At 60.8% G+C, this 15,124-nt stretch overlaps 7 protein-coding genes across 7 annotated transcripts; 3 read left to right on the forward strand and 4 right to left on the reverse strand.

The window, feature by feature from the left end:
- Window positions 1-776: 776 nt before the first annotated feature.
- Window positions 777-1,809, reverse strand: COLE_02977 (uncharacterized protein; the record flags this gene model as incomplete). The annotated part of the gene is made up of 4 exons (XM_018424652.2): window positions 777-986; window positions 1,068-1,552; window positions 1,600-1,669; window positions 1,714-1,809. The coding sequence occupies 4 exons, from the start codon at window positions 1,807-1,809 to the stop codon at window positions 777-779; spliced, it is 861 nt and encodes a 286-aa protein (XP_018274988.1).
- Window positions 1,810-2,811: 1,002 nt separating this feature from the next.
- Window positions 2,812-4,760, forward strand: COLE_02978 (uncharacterized protein; the record flags this gene model as incomplete). Its single annotated transcript, XM_018426141.2, has 3 exons — window positions 2,812-2,957; window positions 3,236-3,344; window positions 3,396-4,760. The coding sequence occupies 3 exons, from the start codon at window positions 2,812-2,814 to the stop codon at window positions 4,758-4,760; spliced, it is 1,620 nt and encodes a 539-aa protein (XP_018274987.1).
- Window positions 4,761-5,079: 319 nt separating this feature from the next.
- On the reverse strand, window positions 5,080-5,778 carry COLE_02979 (uncharacterized protein; the record flags this gene model as incomplete). Its single annotated transcript, XM_018424651.2, has 1 exon — window positions 5,080-5,778. The coding sequence occupies one exon, from the start codon at window positions 5,776-5,778 to the stop codon at window positions 5,080-5,082; it is 699 nt and encodes a 232-aa protein (XP_018274986.1).
- A 534-nt stretch (window positions 5,779-6,312) lies between these two features.
- Window positions 6,313-8,455, reverse strand: COLE_02980 (uncharacterized protein; the record flags this gene model as incomplete). The annotated part of the gene is made up of 6 exons (XM_018421718.2): window positions 6,313-6,974; window positions 7,007-7,047; window positions 7,080-7,101; window positions 7,133-7,398; window positions 7,445-7,681; window positions 7,719-8,455. The coding sequence occupies 6 exons, from the start codon at window positions 8,453-8,455 to the stop codon at window positions 6,313-6,315; spliced, it is 1,965 nt and encodes a 654-aa protein (XP_018274985.1).
- Window positions 8,456-8,997: 542 nt separating this feature from the next.
- On the reverse strand, window positions 8,998-10,854 carry COLE_02981 (uncharacterized protein; the record flags this gene model as incomplete). Its single annotated transcript, XM_018426120.2, has 2 exons — window positions 8,998-10,720; window positions 10,760-10,854. The coding sequence occupies 2 exons, from the start codon at window positions 10,852-10,854 to the stop codon at window positions 8,998-9,000; spliced, it is 1,818 nt and encodes a 605-aa protein (XP_018274984.1).
- A 466-nt stretch (window positions 10,855-11,320) lies between these two features.
- COLE_02982 (uncharacterized protein) lies at window positions 11,321-11,755 on the forward strand (the record flags this gene model as incomplete). The annotated part of the gene is made up of 3 exons (XM_065626252.1): window positions 11,321-11,373; window positions 11,444-11,542; window positions 11,581-11,755. The coding sequence occupies 3 exons, from the start codon at window positions 11,321-11,323 to the stop codon at window positions 11,753-11,755; spliced, it is 327 nt and encodes a 108-aa protein (XP_065482521.1).
- Window positions 11,756-13,092: 1,337 nt separating this feature from the next.
- COLE_02983 (uncharacterized protein) lies at window positions 13,093-14,504 on the forward strand (the record flags this gene model as incomplete). The annotated part of the gene is made up of 6 exons (XM_018425653.2): window positions 13,093-13,222; window positions 13,263-13,367; window positions 13,401-13,592; window positions 13,624-13,886; window positions 13,919-14,047; window positions 14,082-14,504. 6 exons carry the CDS (start codon window positions 13,093-13,095, stop codon window positions 14,502-14,504), a joined length of 1,242 nt encoding a protein of 413 aa, XP_018274982.2.
- Window positions 14,505-15,124: the final 620 nt, after the last annotated feature.

Here is a 15,124-nt window from a genome sequence, read left to right on the forward strand (position 1 = left end):
GATCAAGCTCCCATGACTGCCAGCTGCTTTGCATCAAGTGCATGTATGGGTGCCGGGCATTAGGGATGGCCGTTGTGGAGAGGGGAAGCGAACAGCCTTGGCCGGAGGCGGTGGGCGGGATGGCTCTGTGCAGGGGAATGCTGTTCGCTTCCCACTCTCCAGCCCACACTCAAATCGCCATTGGCGTTCTTGGCGCGATTTCTAATTAGCTTTTCCCCTCCAGCTGCCCAGAGATCGAGAACCCAGAAAACCCGGAAAGCTGTCCAGTTTAACACTGATACTCCTGCATCTCGTCTTTTCAGGGTAAAACTCGGCAGCTGGCCAGCCAGATTGCTCGTTAGTTAGATCTCGAGGGGCCACTTCCGCTCATTTGATTATCGGGTGCTTCTGTGTCTGGAGTGAGGCAACAATGAGTGTGTCAGAAGTTTGTTTCGACGGTATTGGTAACCGAAATGATATAGGGCCCGGTGTGTCTTGGTATTTATGTGGTTCTCGATTTCAACAGTTCCCCGTTGTGGTCATCAAAGCGAAGCTCTCAAGAGCGCTGCCATCGCTTGTGAGCCTCGGTGCGTTCTCCATCTTCACATACGGTCAAGACAAGGCAAGCATTGTTTGGGTGCAGTGGCAGTCAACACGGGATGCTTGCTGATTATTTCATCCGCCATTGCACGTACACCGAAGTCTGTTGTTCCTCTCTGATCAGCGTAACAGAAATCCGACCGCACCATGACAACAACCCCCGGCCCACGCGCTGCTATACATGTACATCCCCTGCTCTAAACAATCGACTCGAGCTCGTGCGCCAGCTGCAGCGCGGGCCGGATCATGCTCTGCATGGGCACCCCGCGCTTGATGCCCTTTCCGCCTGCAATGTCCAATGCAATACGCGACGAGTCGTGCGCCGCAACCGCCGCAAGCGCAATGTCGGGAATCGGCGACTTGGGGAATGTCAACGTCTGTGTAGAGGGCTCCAGGCTCCACCCGCGCTGGCGTCAATGTTGTTCGCCTATGAAGGAGCAAAGGGAAGACAAAACACAGGCGCCCCCTCACTTCCCACATGAACTCACCTCAGACGCATACTGGACAAGGGCCGACGTCTCGCCGTCCTTGAAAAACAGGAGCTGCGCGGCGTTGGAGAGGGGCAACGAGGGGTATGATGTCTCAATGGTAAGAGCAATCTGCTCGCGGATAGTGCCCATGAGGCGATCGAGAAGCACGGCGTACTCCTCACGCGGGACGCGCTCACGTGCGCGGTAGATCTTGTTGTACGCGCCCTCCATCATCCAGCGTTCCAGGTCGACGGGCCAGCGCACGAACACGTCGCCAAGGTCTGCGACGTCCAGAGCCTCGAGTGTCATGTGGAACTGCGAGTACTTGCCCTCGCTGAGCATGGCGAGGAGCTCGAGACCGATGATGATGGGGCGATTGGGGGAAGGTGAAAGCGTGCTGGAGAGATTGGCATAGAATGGTTGCAGGGCGGCATTGTACTGCGCGTACGCAGCCAGGTTACCGCGCCGAAGAGCATTAAATGCGGCAATCTCGAGGATGGAGCCTGGCGTGAGCAAGCTGTAGGCTATGGGCGCAGGGGGTTAAGCTCACGAGCTGCAAGAAGATCCTGGGGGTTGGCATCTGGTGGTGCGAAGTAGAGGCCAGACTGAGCAAGCTTGATCTGCGCGGTTAGAAGGGGGGAGGATCATGATCTGATGAGCTTACCTTGAGCTGAGTTGCAAGCTTTGTGACCTCTTCCTTGTTACCGGCGTCGAAGAGCTTTTGGAGCTGAGAGACAGACTGCTGCAAGTCGAGCGACATGGTGGAGATGTTTGGGTGAGGAAAGAGGGAGGAAGATGGAAAGACTAGCTGGCGAGAGGAGGGCCGCTGGAGAGCTGAAGAGGCGATTGTCTATGCTGTTTAAGGGATTTGAGTTGGACGCGCGGGTGTGATGCAGTGGAGGACTGAGAAGGGATGGAAGAGAGTGATGTCTAGAGCTCTAGAGGATGAGAAATGATGATGTCGAGAAAGCAAAGAGTAGTAGTGATGGTTGATCGATTCAACGAGTGGATTGCGTCAGTCCTCGTTGTAGCTGAAGGGGGAGGACGACGCGTGGCCCGAGTGCCACTTTAACAAAACGCCGCCTTATTATTAACTACATGATGGAGGAATTCAATCTCCAGTTCTATTAATCTATCAATTAGGATTGCCCAATATATCATTAGACGCCGGCTGAAGGCGACTGGAGAGCGCATCATCAATCAGCCCTCGCAGCCCTCCTTCCCCCCTTCCCTCGTTCCCTCCTTCTCATCCTCCCCTCGTCAAATCTCATTCTCCATCTCAACTCATCTTCCAACTCTCATCTCTCATCCTCCTCACTTCCTCACCACTCGTCAACTCTTACTCCCCATCTCTCCACCTGACCACCCCCCCCCCCCCCCCAACTCCTCTACACTTTTGCTTCCTGCAACCTCTCCTCTCACCAAAACTCTCCTCGGTCCCTCATCCCCTCATCCCCGGCACTGCCCCATCTACTAAGGTTGCGGCAGCTCGATTATTAGAGTCCTGCCCTCTCAACAACTGCCGTCTGCGCCTTTCTCTCCATCGTTCATCCCTTCAACCACCTCCCCACCTCTACTTTCTTCGCACAGTATGTCTTTTCTCTCTCTCATCTCTTTCGTCTCTCCCTCCTCCCCTCTACACTCCCCTCTTCCTCCTCAGATTTCCATCTGGCCCACCACCGATAAGCCGTCAACTCTTCCCCCCAACCCCACTTACCATCCCCCCCAGTCAACTTGGCATCATGTACTGAACGTCCCAGCTATGTCCGCCCCTGCCGCCGTTAACGGCCATGCATCCACTTCCACCGAGCAGGCCCCTGCCGCTTCCTCTTCCATCCCCGTACCATCTTCGGCCGCTTCTCAGATTCAGCCTAGCGACGTTGGATGGCAGTTTGTCCCCCAGTACTAGTGAGTCGTGGAGGGGCGTTGTGGGCGCGAGGACCCCAACGCAGTCCAAAAAGTAGATTGAGCAAGGGAGGGCCGGCCATCCGATCCAGGCCGACGCAAATTGGGTTGGGAGCGGAGCGAGATGTGCACCAGGGATCGGAGCACGCGAGGCTGCCGCCAAGTCACCGGGGGGCACATGGTCTGAAAACATTCCCTCGGCCTTGGCCTGGAGCGCACAGACCTTCCCGTGGCCCAGCCTCCGAATGCGCTCGCCAGTGAACACAGCTAACGTTTCTCAGCAACTTTGTGAACAAGCAGCCTCACCGCCTTCACTGCTTCTACAACAAGCGGTCCACATTCTTGCATGGCGAGGAGGGCGAGGACACGGCCGTCGCGTTCGGCCAGGCGGTGAGTGGCAGGCCTTGCGAATTTGCAAGAGATAGCAGCTAACATTATTAGGAGATCCATGAGCGTATCACCAAGATTGGGTACGACCAGTGCAAGGTCTACATCAACTCGATCGACTCGCAGTCGTCGGCCAACGGCGGTGTCATTATCCAGGTTCTCGGTGAAATGTCCAACGCGAACAAGCCCTGGCGCAAGTTCGCCCAGACCTTCTTCCTCGCGGAGCAGCCAAACGGCTACTTTGTTTTGAACGACATCTTCCGCTATCTCAAGGAGGAGACCGACGAGGACGAGGAGCCCGAGGTTGACGACGCCCCGGTCGTCAGCTCAGCCCCTGGCACTCAGGCTGATGCCGCCCATGCTCAGCAGGTCCCGACTGCTCCTGTCGCTATCGAGCAGGAGCCTGAGGAGGAGCCGGCGCAGCCGGAGCCTGCCGCTCCGGAGCCCTCCGAGGAGAAGGCTACCGAGCCCGAGGTTGCTGCCCCTGTCGCGAAGGAGGAGGAGAAGCCGGAGGAGAAGGTTGTCGAGCCTACCCCTGCCGCGGCGGAGGAGCCAGCGCCGCCTGCCCCGGAGCCTGTGGCCGAGGAGACCAAGCCTGAGCCTGCCGCCCCGGTTGTTGCTGCCCCCGCCGCAGCCCCTGCCTCTGAGAAGGCCGCTACCCCTGCTAATGGCTCGGCCGCCGCCTCGGGCACCGTTACCCCCGCTGCGCAGCCCCCTGCCGCCGCAGCCGCCCCTGCCCCGGCTGCTCCCGTTGCTCCAGCCAAGCCCGCCGCTCCCAAGTCGTGGGCTAGCCTCGCGGCTGGAGGTGCCAAGGCTTGGTCTGCTGTGACCGCTCCGGCTGCTGCCGCTCCCAAGAAGGCCGAGCCTGTGCCCGCTCCGGCTGCTCCTGCTCCTGCTCCTGCTGCCCCTGCCCCGGCTGTGGCTGCCGCTCCTGCGCCGACCGCGGCGCAGAAGGCGTCTCCTCAGTATGAGCAGGCGATGGCGGTCAAGACCGCTCACTGCTTCGTCAAGCTTCCTAACTGGTCGACTGGCGGTGACGCGGCCGCTGAGACCATCGACGAGGCTACCCTCCGCGGCATCGCCTCGCGCTTCGGTGAGGTCAGCAAGGTTGAGATCGTCAAGGGCAAGGCATGCGCCTTTGTCGAGTTCACCAAGGTTGAATCGGCACGCAAGGCGATTGTTGCGTCGCTTACCCCTAACCAGGGTGGTGAGGGTGGCGTCGTTCACGGCGAGGGCAAGCTCAACTTTGAGACTCGTAAGGAGAAGGACGAGCGCTCCAAGTTCCGTCGGGGAGGTGCGCCTGACACTGGCAACCGCGGCGGTGGCCAGCCGCGCACCAACAACAGCGAGCGTGGTGGCGCTGCTGGACGCGGGGGCCGTGGCCGTCCCCGCGGCGGTGCGTCGGGACAGGCCAAGTGATCCAAGCGGAGTGATCTGCGAGCGGGCTGGGCGACTGTGAGGCGTGCGCGCGCTGCCCGCCCAGTCGGTACTCGCCACGCATCCTTCTCGACCACATCGCATCGCATATTTCTGCCCGTGGTTCATCTTTCCGACATCAGTAGTGTTGCACTTGCATGGGGTGGTCAAGAAGAAGGAGGTGTCGGCGTGGTGTCGGCATCGAGGTGTGCATTGTAGTATGAGATAAGAGCATGTTTATAACTGCGAGTGCGAGAGGATTGAGACAGATTGAGCTCTTTCACAATTGCACAATTGCACAGCCTCACATTCGCGGCCTGCATCAAAAGGCATGCCTGAATCGATCAAAGATTGTTCCCTTGCTCTTCTTCACCTCTTCCTCACTCTCAAAGTCGGACGGGAGAATGCGTGCCTCCGCTCCGCGCGCCTCGGTGATACGCACGGGATTGACCATGGGCGGCTTGAGCCCGCTGGCAATATCCCACTCCTGCTCCTGTGAACTTTCTCCCGTGTCTACAACCTCGAGCGCGAGCCGCATAACCTGGGCCCACGCCGCTGCGCCAAGCGGCATGTCACGGGGCACGACAAGGACGACCTCGCTCCCGACGGATATCGCGACGCGGGCCCACGCCGGCGCGGAGGGGAACGTGAAGTCCCACACGCCGCGGTGTTGGATGTGCGCGGCGCCCATGAGCGGCGCCCACGCGGGCGTCGCGGCCGGCGTCACAGCCAGCGTTTGGCGGAGCATGTCCCCGTCTGGCGGGGGCGGGTCGGAGATGAGCGCGCGCGGCGCGTCGAGGAGACCCACGACGTCGTGGACCAGCGCGGCCAGGGCGTGTCCCCACGCGAGCGCGATGGCGTTCGCCTGCGCCAGCGTCGCGGGCGGCGCGTCCAGCGTGATCGGGAGGGAGGAGTCGAGAGTCGAGGCGGGGAGGGGGAAGAGGTAGCCGACGACGGCGCGGCGGTCGAGCAGCGTCGCGCGCGGGAAGGTCGCGGCGTCGAAAACGGCTTCCCAGGTCATGGTGAGTGGTTACGAGTAGTGTTCACAAGGCGATCAAGGCGAGCAGTGTTGGATCCGAGTCACGAGTCATGCTTGTGACGTCGTTGGAATGGTTATCGTCAAGGCACGGCCCGGCTGATCACTGTTCATATCGCTTCAACAACTATGCATGCAACAACTGTACAACAACCTCCCGCTATGCCGCCGGCATCCCGCCTTCGACCTGGGAGCCGTCGAGCATGGCCTCGATGAACGACACGAGCCCGTTGGGATTGTATCCGATCGTGTTTCCCGCATCGACGCCGATGTCGCCGAAGAGCCCCATGTCGACATTCCCGAAATCGAAGTTGAGCATGCTGAGGGGATCTTCCTGCTCGACGACCTCGACCCCCTCGGAGCGCCGCGACGCCGGGCGCGCAGGAAACAGGCGGCTCAGCAGCGACGCGAGCTGCACCGCAATGTGATCTTCGTCGACAGCCGCGTCGCGCAGCGCCTCGATCAGGTCGTACTGCAGATTCACCATGTCCGACTCGTCCTGCACGACCGCGCCGAAGCTCATCGCTTTGATGAGGAAGACGGAGGCGAACATCTGATGTCAGTCTTGCATGAACAACTTCGGAAACTCGCCATTCGCAAAAAGGTACGGCCGGGACAGAAGCGCAGCACGCCGCGCTGGTGCAGGTCAACGCCGGCACGCATGAGGCTGATCGCGGCTTCGACCGCTTCGAGAAGGAAAGGGGCCTCGGCCCAGCGTAGGATCGAGCTTTCGAAGAAGCGGCGGTGCGTGGCCGTGCTGCGCAGACGCGGGGCGAGGCGGTGGTGCGCCGCCCGCATACTGATCGAGTTGGCGTACAGGCGGATGTAATCTATTTCCAGGCGCATGAGGATATTGCGTAGCTCCGCGGCCTCCGCCTCGGCGTCGTCAGCATCGACGTCGGCGCCGTCCACGCGCGCTGTCGGGATCAGCCACTGCCGGATACTGTCGAGCTCGGGTTTGAGGCGGTGCAAGAGGGGCTCGAACTGGCGCGTCCGTATCAAGTCGTTCGTCAAGCTCGGCGACGCGTACATCAGTTCCTGAACGAGGCCGAGGTTGTGCGTCAGCTCCGTAACGGCCTGGGTCGCCCGCCACGAGTCGTCGCTGAAGTCGCGCAGGATCTCCGAGCCCGTGTGCACGAACACGAGGTCGCCCCATACCTCCCACCAGTTGGTGGACATTTCTTCCGTCAGCGGTGCCGAGACAAGGACGCACTCGCTTGCACGAGGGAAACACGGCCCAGGCGCACAGACACGCTGGCGTCAGCAAAGCGGGGCAGGGCGCATACTGTCGGTCGGCGGCGAGGCAGTCTGGCGTCAGCGGGCCCGGTGCGCCGCGTACTGATCCACGCGTTCATCTTGCGCCGTGTCGTCGCGAGCGCCTCCTCGCTTTCTTTGCTATACCCCTTTTCGTCGTGTAGTGAGATTTCCTGCGCGATGCGCAGCGCGAGGCCCGTAAGCGTCCACGCCAAATCGTCGAAGAGCTTGCACGCGCTCGAGAGGGTAGATGCACGCGCCCGAGATGGGTCTTTGAGGAGAAGCGCGCGCGGCGGCCACTCGGAGAGCACGAGGAGCGCCTCGACCGTCCCGATGGTTCGGAAAGTCGGGCTGGTGTCAGTGTTTGTCCCCGGTTCATGTGACGAGGCACACTCACTCCCCCATGGTGAGGTAGCCGAGGCGGGTTAGGAGCCAGTCGACGAGGCGGCCTTGGATCACGCGTGAGCGCAGCGGCTCCGTCGAGACGTACGACGGACCGAGATCGCAGAAGCGGCTGGCGGCCAGACAGATGGTCGCGAGAAGGATGGGCTCGTCGAGCAGATCAGTGAATTGCTTCGTCAGAAACAAGCTTGAGGGCACGACCGGGTGGAGCGGGCCAAGATGTGCTGCATAGCTGCGGAGCGTGAGCGGGAGCTTGTACGGATACCCACAAGCCTAGGAGGGTGCGCGCTTCGCCAGTCGTCAAAAGGCCGTCCCGCACCGGCTCCCACTGGTTCCAGATCTTGCCGTCGCGGTGTGCTGGCGCAGCTGTCGCCTGCGTCGCCTCCTCGTCTGCGGCCGCGACAAGGATGCGCAGGGCGTCCGCTGGCGTCTCAATCGTCGCCTCGAGATTTATGCCGGACCTATACGGACTGCGTGCGGGGCGCGACGGCTCCGAGCTCCCGGTACGGTGCTCGAACACCTCGGGGCTCGTCGACAGTGCCGGCTTCAGCGGGAAGCTCTGCCGGCGTGCGTGCGGCGCGGGCACGGCGTGCGCCTTCGCCTGCGCCTGTGAGAGCGCAGGAAGGGCGTCATGGCCGTGCGACGATCCCTCGCGTTTGCGGTACGTCATCTTGCGCGGTTTGTGGTGCAGGTGGCTGCCGACAAAGCGGCATTCGCGGCCTGAGCGGGCACAGCGCTCGCACGGCGGATCCTTCGGCTCGCCGGGGTCGCCGAGGTCGCAGCGGAGCTTGGCGTCGCGGCACTCCTGGCATGCCTGGCGGACGCGGCCGCGGCCTGGACGTGCGCGCTTCGCGGGGGGCTCGTCGCCCTCGCTCGGCATGGTGTCGATATCGAAAGTCGGGATTGTATCGAGCACAAGCTGGCTGAGCTGGGGAGAATGGGTGGCGGAATTGCTGGCCCCCGCCAGGGCGAAGTGGGCATCGGTTCGGGATTCTCGATAAGCCATCACCTGACGACTGGCGGAGCGGACGGCTTCGGCTTTGCGCGGGCGGCCCGTGGCGGAATTGGCAGGCAACTGGCTATAGTGCTGCGCTGGGCCTCGGATGATGGGGCGAGATGGGTGGGCGTCCTCGTCGCTGCGAGAATCGTACTTATGGAGCAGAATCCAGGCGCCGCCCGATAACGGAAAGTATCTCGGCGTCCCCGGTGCCGAGATCCCCTACGCCACTCCCACGCCCAGCGCCCATTTATCCACGGATGACAAGTGCGCGGGCGAGACGAGTCGAGGTGGGCTCTCGCGATATTCTCGTAGACGGTCGCGTTGCGTTGGAGGGCGGTACATGTGCCGTCTCGCATGTGTCGCATCTAGGCCTTGAGCGAGCCAGGTGAGCTCAAACTGCGAAGGTCCTTGCCAGTTTAGCAATTCCATCTCTACCAGCGCAGACCGCCCCATCCACCCCCATTATGCCCAAAAAACCCTGCATGCAATTGAATGTTCTGCTATCTGCTGCCACTCCTATCACTACTCTGCGTACAACCAATCTAAGTCTAGTAAATGTAGTGCGTCTGAGGCCTGTAGAAGCCGCGCATGGCAAGGTGCACCCCCGCGCCATCGATGTACGGTGCACACCCGTTGCCGAGCCAGCTCATCGAGTGCTCATGCTCCTTGATGGTCTCCCACTCAAAGTCCTCCCATCGCGGGTGCTGCAGAGCCATGAAAGCGTGGGACCCGCTACCGGGCCAGATGGCGCGGATCGTCGCCTCACCCGTCTCCCCGTTCTTGTACCAACTCCGGCAGCTCGACGTGAGCACCGTCCGGCCAAAGTACGCATCCGTGTACTTGAGGAAGTCGTCGACGGCCTTTCTCCGCGGAGCGAACGACCGGTACCCATCCCGCTGGCATTTGCCGATCATCTTGGTAATGTACGCGCACTGCTGCTCGAGGACGACGAGTAGGGAGCCTGAGCCTGCAGCCGCCTGCGTCGTGAGGACGTTGAATGCGTTGGGCATCTCTGGTGCGAACATGCCCAGGTAGGTGCGGCTCTCCTTGGCCCACAGCTCCTGGATGTTGATGCCGCCGCGGCCGATGATCGGGAAAGCCGGGATAAATGTCACGTCGAAGCCCGTCGCGCACACAATGATGTCGAGCTCATGCTCGGTGCCGTCTGCCGTCCGGATGCCACGCGGCGTGAAGCTCTCAATCTTGTCCGTTACCAGCCCACAATTGTCTTCGCACAGCGCCTCGAGGTATCCAGGGCCGGGTGACAGACGCTTGCATCCGACGGGGAAGTCGGGGAGGATGGCGGCGGCGATCTCGGGCTTGCGTGCAAGCTTGTCCCGCATTGTCTCGGTGAACTTGTCCGCAAATACGGCCTGCAGTGGATGCCCTCGGAACGACAGCTCGTGCGTCGATCCTAGGTCCTCCTCGATCTCACACCGGAACTTGCGATACGCCTCCTCGCTCTTGAACGCCGCAATGTCCTCGTCCGTGAAGAAATAGTTGGTGCCGCGATCCTTCTTGTACTTGTGGAGCTTTTCGAACATCTTGGAGCCCCAGCCGCCCGAAATCCACAGCTTACTACGACCAAAGTTGGTGACGCTCAAAGCCTTTTTCTGGAGGGTCGGCACAATCTGTACGCCGCTGGCACCCATGCCGATGACGCCGACACGCTTGTCGGCCCAGAACGCAGGGTCTTCGGGAAGCTTGGCCGCCTTCCAGTCGCCCGAGTGAACCATTGTGCCCTTGAAAGACGCGCGGCCGGGGATGTTATCGGGCCAAATGGGCTTAGAGAGCAGGCCCGTGGCGAAGAGCACGAAGTCGCACTCGTCCTCGTGGCTCTCACCCGCTGCGTTTGTTACAGTCACGAACCACTTGCCCCTCTCCTCGTCCCACCGTGTGTGCGTGACCGTGTGCTGCAGCTTGATGTACTGGCGCAGGTTGTAGCGCTCGGCCACGGTGCTGAGGTACCCGTGGATCTCGGAGCCGGGGGCGTAGTACGCCGACCAGTCCGTCTTCTCGCAGAAGCTCAGCTGGTACGAGTGAGAAGGCACGTCGCACGCGACACCGGGGTATCGGTTCTGGTTCCATACCCCGCCGACATCGTCGCCCCGCTCGTAGATCTGCAGCTCAAAGTTGGTGAGGTGGTCCTTGAAGTGCACGGCGGCGCAGAGGCCGCTGAAGCCCGCGCCAACGCATACAATGCGCACAGGCCGCCCCTCGTTGATGTTGCGTTCGTACAGTGGAGGCGCCCACGAGAAGTCCAAGTGGTCACTGTGGTCAGTACCGCCGAGATAAGGCACGGGCACGCACGGCTGCTGGTATGCGCCGTTGGCGTCTGTGATCGAGACCTGCTGGGCCGCGGCCATGATGTTGTGTGTGATGTCGATGTCTGAGAGGTCGCCCATGATGCTGGGTGTTATATCAGCATCTCAGCTGCTCTTGTATCTCTCGACTTGGGCGTTGCTTCCCACTCCCGGGCCTCGAGTCGGCATAGCTTGTCCTCTGCCACAATTCCGATCACAATGCCGACTCCGTACATGACCGATACCACAGGTCAGATAGCACGGCCTTGTCCGACTTGGCTCCGCACCTCCGTATCTGTGCCCACTCCAGTCCACAATTGAGCCGTGAGCCCTGCACCATGCTCTGGACGGGAAGATATGGACGATAGTGTGCGGGGCCTCCGTTGACGAGTCGAGCTTGCTGCGGTGACGTGCCGTCCCGGCGTTCTCCGCGACTAATGCATAACCGTGACGCACCTCTTAAGCAGTCCACATAAGCCGTGGCATCCACGGCAGTTGTCGAACCCATCACTACCGCATCAACATCACAATCTGACTAGCAATGGTGAAGAACGAGTCACACTTCCACATGGCCATGGAGGTCGAGGACACCAAGACGCCTTGGGCCGACGTCACGGATAAGTGAGCTTATCCGCCGCCCCACCCTCCGCTGACTCCAGGATTCTGAGCTACGAGTGGGCGCCAGCGAGAGCGTCACTGACCCCAGCCCCGACACGAAGAACGTCACTAAGCTGCAGGTGTACGCGCCCGGGTGGAAGCAGGGCCATGGCACATACACGCACCCGTACTGGTGGGTGCTCCTTCGACCCGGCACGAGGCTGACGGCAGGGAGGAGATTTTTGTTGTGTCGGGCAAGGTGTACGACCACACCATCAAGCGCTGGGTGTATCCGGGCGAGTACGCTTGCCGTCCGCCCGGGCAGAAGCACGGGCCGTTTGAATGCGCGCCCGACGAGGGGGCGGTCGTGCTCCTTATCAACACACCGAGCTGGCCGAAGGAGTAGGGTTGTGACATGTACGTTTGATTGTATGCAAGAATCGATGTCTAGCTTGGCAGCACGTGTGGGAGTGCATGGCGCTGTGGTTTCTCCATGCCCACATCTCACCTGTTCATCTGTTTGTGGTCGTTATTAGCGTGGGAGGTAGCACGCGCTGTCGCTCGGATTGTTGCGGAATACCTCGGCACGATCGGCAACCTACGGAAATGATAACTGGACCGAGTGATACCTCGTCTGCCGGCCCACTGTGGAGGAGAATACCCGCTAACAACTGGAGACGCATATGTGTAGAAGGACAGAGAGGCTAATTGTGCAAAACTCTAGAGACTGGGGTATGCACAGGCATCAGCGACACGATGAGTTTGACGTCGGAGTCGGCTACATACGCTTGGGGCGGATGGCATGGGCGAATTACATAATTCGATACGGTAAGTGGCTTAAGCAGTGAGGTTCCGAAGTGGCCGGACTCAGACAGCTGATCAGGCTGTAAGAACAAATCTCCTTCACTTGCAACTGCATCTGATGGAGCAGCGGGGTCGGGCGGGGCGTGCGCTGCAGAAGCTGCCGCGAAATGGCTGATCTCTCTGCGATACCAATTGCACTGAGAATCACCGGCCATGCTCTCCACACATGGTCACCCCAGGACTAACTGAGGTTTGCGCCAGCTTGTTTTACTGTACATCATGCTGACCTTTGGGAGAGGAGAGCTTAGGTGCAATCCACCGAGAGATGTCCCACCGGCATTTGTCGGCAAACTACGTGAAGCCTCGGTTGATGGAATCGATACTGTCACCTTGCTTCCCGTGACCCCGCCAGCTCCGTCTGCTCCGCTCTCCCTCACCATTCGCCCATGGGGTCCCTCCGGGGGCTCCGCCGCCCATGTTGTGCCGTTCACAAGCCCAGGCTCCAGGTCACATGACGACGCCGGTCTGCCACCGCCCCAGCGGAGCTGCCGGAACGATGGGGAGCTATCCGCGGTTCCTTACAATGCCGAGCGATACGATTATCCGACTTTGTTCTCATTCTCCTATCGCTATCACGGGAGCTTCGGGCGGGGCCACATCACGCGTAGATCGTAAGATGTTAAAACGACACTTGGACTGCGATGGGGGCACCACGGCCAATCAAGCAACCATGGCACGCTCCACCAAATCACTCGATGTTGACGCGGAAAAGGGCGAGTCGCAGCACGTCGAAATCGTGCCCGTCGAGGACGGCGCCGGGGGCCGTATCCAGGACGCCGTCTTCGGCGAGCTCAGTGAGAACGGGCCAAACTACCGCAACGTGAGTCTTGCAGCCGGCGCCACTGATGCCAGGTCGGATGGGTTGGGACACTGGTCCTCATGCTCAAGGCGACAATCGGGCTCGGCGTGCTCGCGATTCCATACAGCTTCCAGACTGTCGGCCTAATCCCGGGCATCATCCTTCTCACTTTCGTTATCGTGATCGTCACCTGGAGTGATGTGGTTGTCGGTGCGTAGTCCCGTGCCACCCGCTGCGTGACTGACGCCAGGGACGTTTAAGCAGAACCACCCCGATGTATACTCGATCCCCGACATCGGGCGCGTGCTGTTCGGCCGCGCAGGCGAGTGGTTCTTCACGGCCGCCTATGTCATCTGTGAGTTGCGGGTGGTGCTGTTGCTCACCGTAGACATGATCTTCTCCGTCTCCGGCGGCATGGTGGCAGTATCGACCGCGCTGAACGCCGTCACAGTGCACGCGGCATGCACGGCCATTTTTGTCGTTGTGTCGGCCGTCATCGCGGTCATGTTTGCCAGCATCCAGACCCTGGGCCGCATCCAGTTCCTCGGCTGGTTCGGCATCATCTCCATTCTCGCAGGCAGTGAGCTGCCGCCCGATCTGCGCTTACCCAGTCATGATCGTCACTGTCGCAGTCGGGATCCAGGACCGGCCGGCCGAGGCACCCCAAGTCGGACCATGGGACAAGGACCTCAAGCTCTTCGCGTCGCCGACATTCGCGCAGGCCATGTCCACCGTCGCCGGCTTCGTCTACGCCACATGCAACCCGCCAACTTTCATCGGCTTCGTGTCCGAGATGCGCGACTTCCGCCAGTACAAGAAGTCGATGTACTGCTGCCAAATCTTCGTCTGGGCCTTCTACATCACCATTGGCACTGTGAGTCAACACACGCGCCAGTTGACAGACAGGTCATGTACTTTTACTGTGGGCAGTACGTGGCATTCCCGGCGCTGGGAAGTGCGGGAGTAGTAGTCAAACGCGTCGCATACGGCATCGCCCTCCCCGGCCTCCTTGTCACGCTCATCATCTACACACACGTGAGTGCCTCGCATCTGAGGATGCTGACCCCAGCTTCCGGCCAAGTTTATCTTCGTCAAGCTCCTGCGCGGCTCGCGCCACCTGAACACAAACACGCCGACCCACTGGGTCGTGTGGCTCGCATGCACACTTTCCACAACAGTCATCGCATACATCATGGGCAGCGCGATCCCAATTTTCTCGAGCTTCGTCGGCCTCGTCGGAGCCACATTCGCGCCCTTCATGTGCATGATTCCCATGGGCTTCATGTGGCTCAAGGACAATTACTGGGCGTCCGGCGCGCAGCGCACCACCCGCGTCAAGCTTCAGGCCGCTTGGGCTGCACTCGTCACCCTCATGGGCATATTCCTCGTCGTAGGCGGTACGTACGCTGCCATCCTCGATATCCGGGCATCGACGTCGAAGGTCAAGCCATGGTCGTGCACGGACAACTCGAATTCGGTGCCGACGGCGTGAGCGGGCGAGAAAGTGGCGCGGAGGTGCGTAAAGAGGAATTCAGAAGCAATGGTTGTCAGTAAACTTTGTAGCGAGGTAGCAGCACAATGCCAGTATTATAGCGTCGAAGTGGTGAGTGAGTGACAGTTGACAAACCTGCTGGTTTCACGGTGGCTTTGCTCCTTCCGTGACACTACCGCTCGACTGTGCCTCGTCGTACTCTGTCATCCCCTGGTTTATGCAACACATATACTGTCGGTGTCAACAATCAATACATGTAGCTACACTGTATCCCATCTAAGCCCGTGTCATCAGAAGCAGAAGCTGCCGCTGTGGAAGTTTATTTCCGCGCCCGCCTCAGGCATCACAGTGTTCACGCCGCACCGCGCATCAAGGGTGAGTGTAGGCGGGCCGCACACGATGACGCCCAGCCGCCCCCCGCCCTGTATCTCGCTCACCTCAGCCCGGATCATCTCCGTCACGAGACTCCGCCCGAAGTGGACATGGGCGTATGCCGCGGCGGCTGGCCCGAGGCCGGAGCGGAAGAGCTCGTCCTCGGAGAGCCGGGGCTCGTCGCCGTCGCTGGAGACGGAGGCGCGCGAGCTGCCGTAGCTGCTCTGGCTGCCGCCGCGGAGGTGGCG

This window comes from Cutaneotrichosporon oleaginosum (assembly GCF_008065305.1).
Source record: "Cutaneotrichosporon oleaginosum strain ATCC 20508 chromosome Unknown ATCC20508_contig02, whole genome shotgun sequence".
NCBI classification, from domain to species: Eukaryota; Fungi; Basidiomycota; class Tremellomycetes; order Trichosporonales; family Trichosporonaceae; genus Cutaneotrichosporon; species Cutaneotrichosporon oleaginosum.